This window comes from Pelobates fuscus, chromosome 8, assembly GCF_036172605.1.
Source record: "Pelobates fuscus isolate aPelFus1 chromosome 8, aPelFus1.pri, whole genome shotgun sequence".
Lineage (NCBI taxonomy): Eukaryota > Metazoa > Chordata > Amphibia > Anura > Pelobatidae > Pelobates > Pelobates fuscus.
The window spans coordinates 92,309,532-92,325,485 of NC_086324.1; the positions used below are offsets into that span (position 1 = coordinate 92,309,532).

Here is a 15,954-nt window from a genome sequence, read left to right on the forward strand (position 1 = left end):
ACTAGGAGAACGTGGAAATGCCTCTAGTCTTGTCTTTCTGGACTTGACACTTTATCATGAAAGTAAAACATAAAGCCAGAAGCATCCTTCTCCTTCAACAAAGCAGTGACTGTCACCAGGGGATCCAACATGTAAAAAAGAAGAATAAATATTCTTTAAAAAAAAAAAAACAGCATTTTTTTTTCTAATGTGTGAGTTTAAATTTTTAAGGAGTTTATTCAGTAAACTCAAAATTCTGAAAAATGAAAATCAAAACGGGAAAATTTAGACAAAATCTGCGGATAACATTTTCCAACTTAGCTATGGTCAAAGTCTATTTTTAGCTTAAATATTGCAAATTGGATTTCAATTAACTTTCAATGTAAATAGTGACCCCAAAGGATTCTTACTTTTAAAAAAATCATCTGGCCCTTTGATAGGAAACAAACCTGTTATTCCATGTCTTAAAATACTTTTTATAAGGATACTGTAACAATAAAGGTAAGTCAATAGTCAAGACCAAATCCCTGTAAGATGCTTAATGTTTATGGAGGAACCCAAGATGCAGGAGGGTTAGGCTAACATTGGTCACTGGTGCAGCCATTGCACTTATATATAATGGCAATGATAATATTAATCTAGCATCTAACACCTTACAGGCATTTGGGTGGTTGCTGACATTTCCAAAAAAAAAGAAGTTGTCTCAGAGAGGAATAATAACATTATACCAATATGTTCAGGGCCAGTACAAACAGCTCTCTGCTAATCAGTTCATTACTATAACTGTAGTATGTTCCATATTTGTAAACATGGCAAAACATGAAATGTATGATATAAATTCACATATTTAAACTAAACAAATTAAAAATATAAAGGAAAATTAAATTAGTAAGAGAGTGTAAGGTCCCTTGTGGTTTGGCCATTGTAACTCAGGGCTCTCTTTTCTCCTTTTCTCTCTTTTATCAAACAATCAAGTCCAAGCAGGATCACACAGTCGAGAACCTAAACAAATAGTTTTCTTCATCACGATATCAAAACAAAATCTAGTAGAAACATGGATAAAACAAACAATATACATATGTCCAGGTTGGTAAGCACTGAACGTACTGTAGGGAAAACCAAATAGGGAGAAAATTCAAAAAGTAATACGTGGTTTATTACTGCTACCTGGGCTCATGCCAAAATGAACTAATCAGCAAACCGATTAGGAGGTCTGTAAGTCGTACACAGAAACCAACTATTAGCAAAAGCAGGGACAGCAATCCTTATAAATTAGGGGTCTGTATCTAGAATCTAACAATGGCTAATATGTACAGAAGTCCTTGAAGAGCCCCTCGTTAAAAATTAACTTCAAGGACTTCTGTGCATATTAGCCATTTTTACGCCATAGTTGGTATCTGTGTACGACTTACAGACCTCCTAATCGGTTCGCTGATTAGTTCATTTTGGCATGAGCCCAGGTAGCATTAATTAACCACGTATTACTTTTTGAATTTTCTCCCTATTTGGTTTTCCCTACAGTACGTTCAGTGCTTACCAACCTGGACATATTTAGAAGTTGAAAGGTCTGTGCTGCATCACTGAGAAATCTAGACGACTTATATCCTTAGCCACAAAGTAATCGTCCCTCACGTATAGTGCCTTCTATTTATATATATTAATAAAGCATTATTATTTTCTTTTTTGGCATTTCTTGGGGTTACATGTAACTGACGATTTGGGCTATTCCATTATTTATACTCTGAGCTTATTTCCTGATGAGTCACTATTTGTATTTTTATAATGTTGCTCACTTTCCCTGACCTTGTGTATAAAAAACAGGTTTAGAGTCCCATATCTATTAGAGACTCTATTATTTGTTTATTGTTTTCTTTTTAATAAATATTGGGTTATGCCCTTTGGTGGAGATGGTACCACCACCTCTGACCCCTGTGTGTCGTCTCTTCACATTTGTGAAAATCGTCTACACACAGTCCTTCTGTTTGATTTAAACAATAGACATGTCTCAATCTCTCAAGTGCATCGTATAGACTATGGTAAGGGTTTGGATATGGGATATGTTAGATGTATCCACCTTTTAGATGTTCAGATAGGCAAGGGGTTACAACCTGCTACTAGTTCAGCAAAATGCCAGGCAGTATGCTCCAATGTGATTTTACTGTGCTTTGAAAGTAACCATCTAAGGAGAGAATATATTATTTCCATATAGAGAGAAATATTGTAATGATTAATTATTTATTATTTAATGTGTTTATTCAATCCATCTTGAAGAAATGGCGCAGCTTAGTTAAGAAAAGTATCAGGGGGACAGTGTCTGCTTGGTTCCAGTGTAGTAAAATAGTTTTGAGTCCTACTGCAGTTATTAAAGGACCACTCTAGTGCCAGGAAAACATACTCGTTTTCCTGGCACTATAGTGCCCTGAGGGTGCCCCCACCCTCAGGGTCCCCCTCCCGTCCGGCTCTGGAAAGGGGAAAAGGGGTAAAACTTACCTTTTTCCAGCGCTGGGCGGGGAGATCTCTGCCTCCGATCCTCCTCCGTTCTGCCCCGTCGGCTGAATGCGCACGCGCTGCAAGAGCTGCGCGCGCATTCAGCCGGTCGCATAGGAAAGCATTTATAATGCTTTCCTATGGACGCTTGCATGCTCTCACTGTGATTTTCACAGTGAGAATCACGCAAGCGCCTCTAGCGGCTGTCAATGAGACAGCCACTAGAGGATTTGGCGGAAGGCTTAACCCATTAATAAACATAGCAGTTTCTCTGAAACTGCTATGTTTATAAAAAAAATGGGTTAACCCTAGCTGGACCTGGCACCCAGACCACTTCATTAAGCTGAAGTGGTCTGGGCGCCTAGAGTGGTCCTTTAATTGTTCAAATTTCTTAGTAAGGATTTTTGTTGATGGGAAAGTGTTCAAAAAGCGCCAAATCTGGAGTAGTAGAGAAAAAGAGTAGATTATGGGTTTTGCGATACCACTTCACCATATTCCAGAACGTTTCAATATATCTGGACAGTCTCAGTAACAGTGATATATATCTGTAGTACCTGAAGGGCATTTATAACAAGTCACTGCCTCTTTTCTTCTCATAAGAAATAATTTGTAGGGCGTTCAATAAGCAGGGTGTAGTATTTTAAGGTCATTTCATGATATGTGACAAATGGTAGGAATTTAACTAAGTATACATATTGTTTAAGTGTTGTAGGCATCGTGATGGGCCGGTATTCAGGTCACTCCAGTCTGTAACATTTCTGAGTAGAAAGTAGAGACGTGAGATAGAGTCGTCCTTGCCATACGCTTTACAAATCACACTTCCGACAGGCTGTAAAAGTAATACCAAACTTAGCTTTAAAGGAACACTATAGTCACCTAAATTACTTTATCTAAATAAAGCAGTTTTAGTGTATAGATCATTCCCCTGCAATTTCACTGCTCAATTCACTGTCATTTAGTAGTTAAATCTCTTTGTTTCTGTTTATGCAGCCCTAGCCACACCTCCCCTGGCTATGATTGACAGAGCCTGCATGAAAAAAACTGGTTTAACTTTCAAACAGATGTAATTTACCTTAAATAATTGTATCTCAATCTCTAAATTGAACTTTAATCACATACAGGAGGCTCTTGCAGGGTCTAGCAAGCTATTAACATAGCAGGGGATAAGAAAATCTTAATTAAACAGAACTTGCAATAAAGAAAGCTTAAATAGGGCTCTCTTTACAGGAAGTGTTTATGGAAGGCTGTGCAAGTCACATGCAGGGAGGTGTGACTAGGGTTCATAAACAAAGGGATTTAACTCCTAAATGGCAGAGGATTGAGCAGTGAGGCTGCAGGGGCATGTTCTATACACCAAAACTGCTTCATTAAGCTAAAGTTGTTCAGGTGACTATAGTGTCCCTTTAATGCTTTATATTAGCCCTAAGCCTTGGCCTTGCGGCTGATCAAGATGTGGTGAATATGCATCTTTGGAGAAGCTGTCACAACACTAGTCTCTACACTAGCACTTGGTTGACTCATAGTAATGGGAAGTGAGATGGGGATGTTAATAATAATCTCACTGGGCGAGCAACTTCTGGCACTGGTCAAGTTGATGGTCCAATTGTTTCCATTAAATGAGGTGAAACTACTGCAGATACAGATGGACAAGGTGGCAAGTGCACAGCAGGTTCATAAAATAGTGAACTACTACCTCTCGTCTCCAGGTAGCAACACCTTAAACCTTTCGGGTGGGTCCTTGCTCTGGGCACCACAAAACACAGAAGCTGTAAAACTCGAACTCTTGTAATTCTCCTATACCATTTACTGCTGGAACAAACTTAAACATATGTCTTGAATTTTTAGGGAAAATAGCAATATCATAATCACTAGGTTTCTTACCACCACCACCAAGACCAGAAATTGGGGACACTACTTGTTCCTCTGCCTCTTCAGTAAAGAGTGCCACTGATGGCACCAACAAGGTCCTGTTATGTACATTAATTACATACATTTTGTATAAAGTGAAATGAATAATTCCACCAATAAATATATGTGGCTAATCAATACAAACATACTTTTATTTTAAACTTTACTGAATGCAATTCTTCAGTTGCCATATGAGAACCCTTAGTTGCTTCTTGGGGGAGGCTACAAGAAATACGGGGCATCACACATGCAACAGCAAGAAGTCCACTGCTTCAGCGATCCCTTGCTCTGAGCATCATAAAACACAGAAGCTGTAAAACTTGAACTAGCTGTGGTAGAAGGAGCTACAGTACCAGTCAGAGTTGCGGCAGAAGATATTGCAACATGAAATGTTATGAATTTCTTCTTTGAATTAGGACATAACATTGATGATGGTGGGTTTGTTTTTCTTATTACAATAAATTAGACATCTGAATTATTGTGCATTTTGTAAACCAGCACAACTTTATTCAGTAAAAATAGGTGTTTGTGTTGCAAAATAGGTTGATGCTTGGTGGATTTACTACTGTAATGTTATTGTGAGTGATAAAAAAATTACACGACTACAGGGGCAGGAAAAACCTGACCCCAGAGTCAAGAGTTGACTAAATTGGTAATATGGGCTTAACCCAGAAAAGACAAAATTGAAAAAAGAATAACAAATCTTTCTTTGAAAAAAGCCGGTCCCAAGTCAAAAGACTATGGGTAATGATTCTCAAAAAAATGTTAGATTACCCACATATAAAATGTATAACCCACTATAATTGGTACGAAACAAAAAAAAAATAACTTTATTAGTATTTAAAGGGCATATCTACATAATAGTGAAAAAGAAAAAAAAAAGGCAAAGTGAAAAACCCAAAAGTGACTTGTGGCTGACAACCAAGATGGCCAGACGTGCTTTTTGCTAGCTCCTGCCAAACTGAACTAAAACGACTGAAATGCCTACGATGCACACATACATACTAAGCCTGAATGATGGACTTTATTATTTACTATTATCTAGTGACTTGTCACTTATTGTATCCTATTTTGTTTAAATCTCTAGTACCACCTTTAACTACTTTTCAGTATGTCTATATTACACAGACGCATATTTACAGCTGACTAGGCTCCATGTTTAGTTATAGGAGCTTTTACCTCTTATAATGCCTGTATACTATAAGCACATAGCGAAGAACCTAATGCGCACACCAGCAGACAGGTCCACAAACGAGACACCTCATTACAACATAGCCTAGCCATGCATTCTGCGGAAACGTATTCGATATATGCAGTAAAATAAGCTCAGGACAAGTTATACCCTCTCTAAATATATACTTTAACAAAAATGTGCAGTATCCTCAAATGCCAACAACTGTTTTCATATGTTTATTGCTTGTATTCGCAATTGTTATTGTGGTTTTGCAAATGTTCATGTCTAATCTATGCACAACTAAAATAAAGAATTAAAAAAAAAAGTGACTTGTGCAAGCGTGAGAAATATACTAATTCTTGATCAACCCAATTTGAAAGATAGTATCAAGAAAGACAGCCGTTTAGTACATAATAAACTTGTAAAACATTTTATTCCAAGTGGAAGGCTAAAATGTAGCGAATTAAATAGAAGCAGTCTATGGGGATCAGAAGAATAAAGCTTAACATTTGGATTCAAAATTAGATATATTGTGAAAATTAGAGATATTGGAAATATTAAAGATATTCAAAAAGGTGAATAAAAGGTAGATAAAATTATGTAAGATAATGGAAGTAAACTGGTATATAACTAGAGTCTGATTATAGTTGCAAAGAAAAAGATTTTAAAAAAACAAAAACAGAAGTCATCCATAAGGGCTGGATCAAAATAAATATATATGAGAGGTATCTGGAATTAGTCCAGGTAGCTAATCTAGGTAAATACTGCGTCTGAAGGCACCTAAACCAGGGTTAAAGCATATCCCATAGACTCCCTATTGAGATACCTTTGATGGCAGAGCCCCTAGGAAACACTTTTAAAATAAAAATCTATTTTTTTTGCTCTCTCTTGTTTGGACAGGTGATGCAGCCCAAATTATTGTAGAGATCTCGTGTCCTACATTGCAAACTAAGGTTCTCACTTGCCCCTACCAAAGAATAAACGAATTTCCAAGTCTTATTAATACTAGCTAATTTGTGGCATATGTCCTGATTGTGTAGTCATTGCAATAAAATACACAGTGTGCTACTTTGATGTCACTGAGCACATCTCAATATAAAAGTGAAAACCTTCAACTCTAAGAATCAGAGATAACTATTATATAAAATGGTTTAAAATAAAAAAAAACTATTACAAATTAAGAAAATACAATGGGGTTATAGGAAAAAGATAATATAGAAAATAAAAAAAAGTTAACAAAAAGATATATTTTTGTATGAAGTAAAATAAATAGTTCAACCAATAAACATATACTTACTTCCAAGTCTATTGTTAATCCATACAAACATACTTGTGTTTCAAAGCTTATTGAATGCAATTCTTCGGTTACCATATGAGAACCCTAGACAAAATGCATATTTTAATAAATTATAATCTTGATAGTAAATCTTTGATCAAGACAATTCAGCAGAACCATGCTCACACATAACTGTTTGTCATATAGGTTACAATATACAATACAATATAGTTACCATATTATACAGTTTGTAATAAAGAATTATTGGATCTTCCCATTTTTGTACTCAAGTTACATCTTTTGTTCCCCACAAAGCAAATAACAACAACAAAACAAAAACATATATGAACAAAAAGTATGATAATATAATATATTATAGCTTCTGGTGTTTGTTGTGAGAACACAAGTGTGTAAATATTGGTTTCTTGCTCAACATTAAGAAATTAGAATCAGTTCTTAACAAATTTTCTTTTTACAAAAATATTTAAAATGTAATTTCATGTAATTATTACAAAACACAAATAAATTATTGTAAAAATAGTACCATAATGTTTAACGGAACTGGGAAAACTCTTTAACACAGCTTGGCCATTGTGGCCTAACGTGTGAAAAAACGTGCTAATTTACCACAAGTCCCATTTTAAACAATACACCACAATGTTAATTTTTATCAGTTGACAGCACATACTATGGATCATTGCCTGGTTAAATTTAATAAAATATTTAAAACACATACCGTAAAAATGTGAACATACCTCATGACCTTTGGTGCTAGAGTTTGACTTGCTTTCCTTTGGTCTCTAGACAAACAAAAAACATTTTTGAGTGATTTCCAAAATATACATTTTGGTGTATTTAAGTAAAAGTCAAGCAGGGTTATTTACTGAAGTATGAATTGTCAGGAATTCAAAGTGAATTTCCAATTTAAAGTCAAAGTTGCTGAACTGGAAACATTTTCAAAGTCAGCTATGCTTTTTGTTCAGATATTTCGGCCTTATATTTAAAATTCACTTTGACTTTACTTTAAATTCCCAACAATTCTCATTTAGCAAAAAAAAAAAAACCCTGTTGGTATAATTCTTGTGTCTTTTATGAAATTTCTTGAAATATTCGTGACTACAGTTCTTGACTTCTTTTCTGCTAAGCTAAAAAATTTTGGGGACTTAACTGTGTAAATTCATAACACCCGTAACACAATATGTTTGCCAAATGTATGTTGATAGTTTTTATTTGGTTGGAATGATTTGGCATGTCACAGCCACTTTGACCTGTTGAATATACTCTGTGATCAAGAATGTAAACCAGTGTTGTTGAATCGGTTTGTCATTAGGCATGGTACCATGCCTACATTGCTCATTTAAACCTTGAATTCATTGGGAAAAAAATGATCAAATCTGAATATTGAAAAATTGGATAAATTCCGCGTTGCTTAATAACCAATATGGTTTAATGTAATATGAGTAATTGCCTATCACTCGTATCTAACGCAGTTTAGGGTAAAACGGTGAATACAAAAAGGTCAAGTAAAGAGCAGAATAAAGATTGGTATAATAATATGGTAGAATCACAAATCCTATTCTAAAAGGACAACTGTCATCTCAAGACTTTTTTTTTAATAATTATCCTTCTATCAAGTTTTGCTAGGAAATATATTTTTTTTAAATATGAACGAGGACCACCCCTGTACCCCATTAGAACGTTCACACCAGCAACTTAAGTGTGAAACTGCAAGGGAAGTAATTAATGAATGCTACCCCTGGGTAGCCACCATTTCGTATAACCGAGTGCACGTGGTCGACAAAAGAATGGTGGCCATCTCAGGACACCATATCTCCTGGAACTGTTTTGGGCTAGCACTCCCTTTTATTAATATCGGTTTCATAGTGACCCCCATAAGTTTTAATGCAGGGGGAGTTAGAATTGTTAATATTTATTACAAGGAGGCAGCTGTGCAGTGTTATTTTCGTCCTAATCGACGAAAACGAATTATTTTTTTACTGAATGCCGCCAAAAAACTAATGTTTTATGGACGAAATTCGGAATGGCCGAATTAAATTTTTATTTTGCACGAATTAATTTGTACGAAACGAAAATTTTATTGGTGCACATGTCTATAAAATACACTGAGAAATGGCAGTGTACACTTTCCTAATGTCAGAAACCTGTTGTCTTGCTCCTAGACTGCAGCCGTGTGTGATGAGAAGCCTGTAGTCTTTCTAGCAGGTCCTATCAAACTTTTCTCTCATGGGATCCATATCTAGCCTTTGAAAAGTGTCATATTGAATCTTTTGCAGGTACTGGATACTTGGTGTTGTTAAGGAATGAGGGAGGGTTGTTTGATGTGTGTGTTTGTGTATTTAGGACTGTGTATATTCAGCAGTCTGTGCATATTCAGCAGTATGTGTGTGTGTATCTAGCAGTCTGAGCAGTCTGTATGTGTGTGTGTATCTAGCAGTCTGAGCAGTATGTATTCAGCATGTATTCAATAGTCTGTATGTTTGTATTCAGCAGTGAATATATATATATTCAGCAGTCTGTGTGTGTGTATTCAGCTTTGAGTGTATGTATTCAAAAGTCTCTTTGTGTATTCAGCAATATGTGTGTGTGTGTGTGTTGGTGTGTGTGTTCAGCAGCCTGTGTGTGTATTCAGCAGTCTGTATGTGCATGTATTCAGCAGCCTGTGTGTGCATGTATTCAGCAGTGAGTGTATGTATTCATCAGCCTATACATGTATAAAGTAAACTGAGGGGTGTAGATACACTAAGGTGTATATACACTAAGAGAAGTAAGACATTCAAAAGATGGGATAAGAAACACAAAATGAGGGTTAAGAGAGACACAGACACAGACACAGGTGAAAATTATTTTTTTTTCTAACAGACTCTCTAATGGATGCTGAGATGACCTATGTTAGAGGGCCCCCCTCCTGGGCCCTTTATTATTATTACTGGCATTTATAAGGAGCAGGAAGTGTTGTGGGTGCAATCTAGTACTGTGGGCACATTTTGGTGCTGTAGCTAGTGCTGTGAGTGTCTCCTAGTACTGTGGCAACTGATGTGCATGCTACCTAGTGCTGTGGCGGTAGTTTTGTGTGCAGTCATTTTTATTTTTATAATTCAGTTATAGTGCCTTGATCATGGGTGTATGACTAATGGGGTGCATTGAATAGTGTTAACATTAAAACAGATTAGAAATTGCAACACTCAAATCAGACAATGGCAACTTGATTCTTTTATTAAGCTTTTGCATCAGGTTTCTCAAACTTTTGCATGCCTGCACTTTATGTGATAATGACTATGCCCCTCCCCTTCATGACACTGTCAAAAAGGGGCAGAGCATGGATGTCATTACAATTACGCCCGCCCACCCCCCTCAAAAAAATTCCTGCGGACACCCATGGCCATATACATGGACTTTGGGTCAGGCAGTGTTTCAAACTGACAGCTAGTCGGGAGCAGTGAGTGAAGCAGGAAGGACTAGACAAAACACCAGTGGTCTTTTAAAGCTTATTATAATGCTAGACTTGATTCTGAACCAGATCTCTGGACAGTGACTGTTAAAACCCTAGCCTCAATGTTTTTACAATGGGACATTAACAGATTGAAAAATATCTGACATCTACCAGACAGCCACTAGAGGGACTTCTGGGTGGTTAGGCGACTTTTGGTCGCAAACTGATGCTGGACGTTCTCATGCAATGTATGAGAATATGGAGCGTCACCCAAAACCCCATAGAAAATTATATACTGATTTTCTATGCGTGCACAGCAAGCAGGACATCGGTGCTGGAATAAGGTAAATGACACTTGTTAACTATATACATACAACAGCAAATGATTTACAAATTATACTGTAAATACATAATTTTCATTTGAAAAACATATTGAACCATTCAAAATTGATGTTTTTAAAACAATTTTGAAAAAAAATTATTATATTTTCATTCTGGGGGCGTGGCCGACCGCCGAGCAGCATGGCAGCATAGGAAACTGCTCCGGCACCCGGGCTCTTACAATCTGAAGACATCGTCTCCCAGACAACTAGAAACTAGCACAAAACACAGGATGGGGAACGTTAAGGGAAAGAAGAACTCCCAGAAAGCAGAAAAATTAAATTTTTTCGCTTCCAAGAACGCACACAGCCCGGAGATCGACCGCGGCCCAATCCAAGATGGCGCCGACGGACATCAGGCGGGTAACGCTCCAACCATGGGGCCCTCACATATGACCCAGGATTACATAACCAAGACTTACCTGGATGAGGCAATGGCAGCCATGGCAGAAAAACTGATACAAACCTGGCAATCCTCCATTGGACTACTGCGTAAGGAGGTGCACGATATCGGAAGCAGAACTGCACATGTGGAAGCCAAGCTGAGTGAATATGCCACAGCACACAATGACATGGCCGATCATGTCACAAGGCTGGAGCAAAAAATCGAAACGATGGAAGCACGCATGGCGGATGCTGAAGACCGCTCGAGGAGAAACAACCTCAGACTAAGAGGTATTCCAGAGAGTGTCCTGCCAAACGACCTACAAGTCTATGCACAGGGCCTACTAAAGGCCTACGCCCCAGACATACCCACGGATATGTTTCTACTTGATAGGATCCATAGGGTGCCCAAGCCACGAAACCTACCTGATTCCGTCCCACGAGATGTCTTAATGAGGGCACATTATTTCCACATAAAAGAAGCAGTGATGAGAGCCAGCAGAAACCGCACGGAACCACCTGCAACCTATGCAAAAATCAAGATCCTGGCGGACTTATCGGCAGCAACACTCAAACGTAGAAGAGAATTCCACCCGGTGACTGAGGAGCTGCGTCGCGCAGGGATCAAGTACCGCTGGGGATATCCTACTAAACTACTAATTACCAAGAATGGCGAACTTAAAGCGATCAATACACCAGACGAAGGCTCCCGACTGCTAAAAGAATGGGGACTCCCCTCAAGCCTCTCCACGACTCAAGCGGGTCCAACAGGACGCCTGGTACCAGACTGGCGTCAAATCCCTGAACGATCCAAATCTCCATGAACTGTTTCAGAAGACTAGGCCGTTAAGGCCGTATCCAGGGACACGTGAGATGCCTTTATATCCTGTTCTATTTGTTATATTTATTCTATTTGTTTATTAAGTACTAGTTATACCTGTTTCTTACGTACTAGTTAATTTAACATGTGTAATATTGCTTTGATTATGCATATCGTTTAATATATAACTAAGCTCCAACATGTATGCTTTCCCAGGGCTGGTGGGAGGAGGGCCCTCATAAGTGAGAGTCAGGCTAACCCAGAGTAATAGGGGGGACCCATATAACACATAATATTGACGCAACAAGGACAGATTCATTAGGAGAATCCTACCACCCCACGGGTAAATGCAACGTAACTACCTAACACAAACTGGGAGGGCAGCCTAAGAGGCTAAAAATAAGGAATGCACGCATAAATGATTTGTTCAATACACGCAAAATAACAAAAATGTAATATATATGTGTATACTATAAATTGACACACATGCACACATCAGGTATCCTTGCCAGTCTGCCCTCCCTCTGACGCGCCAATACGCTCTCAAACGTTGTGTTGAGCAAGCTTTGCACCAGCGTAACATGGTGTAAAGAGAGCTTAATGGGTCAGGGGCGGGTCTTATAGCGGAGAAAAGGGAGATACATGGAGAATCACACCACAAATCACCCCGCACAAGATACAACCAAACTCCCCCTGAGCACACCCACCAGCGTACAGGCAACATGGGTAAAACAGACCCACTACGGAAACGCAAATCTGTGGAGACAAGATTATCATACCTATAAACAAGAGCCTAACGGCCACACTACTAAAGACGCCGAATACGCGTCCTTCCCCTGTGGCACAAAGCCACAATACCATGACCCATGTTAGGGTCTATTTGTATATACTTTGGTTTTTACCCTCCTTCCCCACTACCTTATATCAACTCCCTACTCCCAGGTGCGATACTATACTTATGCAGGAGAACACCGATCACCCTCAGCTCACCCGATTTCACCATGTACACAATGCAGACAAACAATCGAACACCTTCCATCATTTACCCATCATATGAACATATACTCTCACAACTGTAGGGGACTGAATACCCCACATAAGAGACGCATGATGCTGGAAGAAGCAAACAAAATTAAAGCGGACATTATATGCTTGCAGGAGACCCACTTTGTCACATCAAGGGTGCCTGCCTTCGACCTCCGACATTATCCTCACCAATACCATGCAACCCACTCCTCCAAGTCGAGAGGAGCCTCAATCCTCCTTCATTCCTCACTAACTGTTGAAACATTACAAGTACTTAGGGACAAACAAGGTAGATATGTGATAATACACTGCCTTATAAATAACTTACAATATGTCATAGCAAGTTTTTACGCCCCCAATGCACACCAACGGAATTTTATCCATAAGATGCTCTCTGCACTTCCTCCTAACCAAAATGCCCCGCTTATAATGTGTGGAGACCTCAACCATCCCCTCGATCCACATATGGACACTACATTGTCACCCACGACGCCACGATCTAGAGCACTTAAAACACAAAGCAAAGCAATCAATAAACTATTGGGGGATTATGGTCTTTACGACGCATGGAGGACGTGTCACCCCTCCGAAAAAACGTTCTCCTTCTATTCAGCAGTACATAAATCATATTCCAGGATTGACTTCATATTTATCTCGGGTACACTGACCCCCAGGATGACACATAGCGAGATTAGAGATATAACATGGTCGGACCATGGCCCAATCACACTAGGACTGACAGAGGAATACCCACACAGAGGACGGCCACCGTGGAGGCTAAATGACTCACTCTTAAAGGACAAAACATTCTCCAATGAAATAACAGAAGCATTAACAACGTACTTCCACATAAATGACACCCCAGATGTCCAACCAACCACTGTGTGGCAAGCCCACAAGGCAGTCATCAGAGGGCTCTTTATTAGCAGAGCCTCCTATCTACATAAAAAAACACAACAGGAACACTTACACTTACTGAGAACCTTGAGGGATGCCACAGCGGCAAACATAGCAACACCCTCACCACAACATACAAAACTAATCCAAGCCACCACGTCAAGCCTAAACCACATAGCAATCTCCAAAACAGCGCACATATTGCACAAACTAAAACAGACCACATACTCACAAGGAAACAAAGCAGGCAAATACCTAGCAAGCAGGTTACGCCAAAAACAATCTAATGCCAAAATTCCTTTTTTACTTACACCCCACGGATCTAAGATCCACAACCCACAAGAAATCAATGACACTATGGCAGACTATTACCACTCACTATATAACCTAAAAGACGACCCTAGCCTACACCAACCCACACCTCAGGACATCCAGAACTTCCTACAAATGTCCTCACTGCCTACCCTATCGGAACAACAAAGACAAATACTACAACACCCAGTCACACGGGAGGAGATACAGAAAGCTATACACTCACTCCCACAGGGCAAGTCACCGGGGCCTGACGGTCTCACAAATGCCTACTATAAGACGATGACAAAGGTCCTAACCCCATACCTAGAAAAAACCTTCAACAATATCATCACGACAGGCCAAATGCCCCAAGACATGCTTATGGCACATGTGGTTACGTTACCCAAACCGGGCAAACCCCCCAATAAAAGCCAAAATCTAAGACCAATCTCCCTGCTTAACACAGATATCAAACTATTGGCTAAGATCTACTCAAACAGACTGTCAAGCATCATCCCAACCCTAATAAACGACGACCAAGTAGGATTCGTCAACGGTAGGCAGGGAGCGGATGGGACACGGAAAATACTAGACTTATTACAAAGGAGAGGCGGAGGGGGGGCCCAGTGCGTTATGCTGTCATTAGACGCTGAAAAAGCCTTCGATAGATTGCACTGGCCCTTCCTCCAAGCTGTTTTGCTTAAATATGGTTTTCCCGACACCTTCCTGAGACTGGTGGGGGCTTTGTACTCTGAGCCAACAGCGAAAGTCACAAACGGAGGCTTTAGCTCAAAACAATTCCATATCACGAATGGGTCACGACAAGGCTGCCCATTGTCACCTCTCCTATACATACTCTCACTAGAACCGCTTACACAACTCATTCGAAACGACCCGAACATCCACGGCATCACTGGCCCAGGGAGGGAACATAAAATCACGCTCTTCGCAGACGACATTCTTCTGACGCTAGAGCAACCACACATATCCCTACCCAACTTCCACCATATACTAACCCAATATAGCAATTGCTCCTACTATAAACTTAATATGAATAAGACACAAGCGATGGGACTGAATATACCGGCAGCAGAACTAGAGAGACTGCGCGCATCCTTTAAATATGACTGGCGAGATGACCACTTGAAATTTCTAGGGATCAACATTACCCCGAATTTAGCGTCTCTCTACAAATTAAATTACCAGAAACAATTGGTTGAAATAAAAAATTTGCTGCTCAGCTGGAAAAACAAATTTATATCCTGGACAGGGAAAATAGCTGCAATTAAAATGATAATAGTCCCCAAATTGCAATACCTATTTAGAACTCTACCCATAAAAATACCAGCTAGATTTCTACAAGAGGCTCAACAACTACTCTTAAACTTTATATGGAATAAACGGAGAGCAAGAGTAGCGAAAAGCACATTATACATGCCACGCAAACAAGGGGGAATGGGAGTACCCAACATAGACAGCTACTACAAAGCAGCAATCATTAGCCCCATACTGGCAGCCTGCCACCGGAGTCAACCAACTCAGTGGATGACTTTAGAGGCGCAATCTGCTGATAACATACCCCTCAATATACTAGCATGGCTTCCTCGACACAAGAGACCAGACATGGCCAAATTACTCCCAACCACAGCCCTCACCCTATCAATATGGGACAAACACTGCCGCACACTGGGCTGGTCACATAAAATATCGCCCGCCATACCTATAAAAGCACTTTCCCATGTGATACCAAACTTCAACTATGCTCTATGGCACCGGAATGGTGTGACACACCTACACCAGTTGCTTCAGGGAAATGCACTTAGACATTTCGGGGAACTATCATCCTCATACGAGCTGCCACGGATGGCTTCCTTTTCC

At 39.4% G+C, this 15,954-nt stretch overlaps 1 protein-coding gene across 1 annotated transcript in view; it reads right to left on the reverse strand.

The window, feature by feature from the left end:
• STAT4 (signal transducer and activator of transcription 4) overlaps nt 1-15,954 on the reverse strand; it is a 247,053-nt gene that overhangs the window by 60,441 nt on the left and 170,658 nt on the right. The window contains exons 15-16 of the mRNA XM_063430167.1: nt 7,580-7,624; nt 6,846-6,929 (exon numbers count right to left, since the gene is read on the reverse strand). Of these exons, the coding sequence (XP_063286237.1) occupies nt 6,846-6,929; nt 7,580-7,624 (129 nt within the window). The remainder of the gene's footprint in view (nt 1-6,845; nt 6,930-7,579; nt 7,625-15,954) is intronic.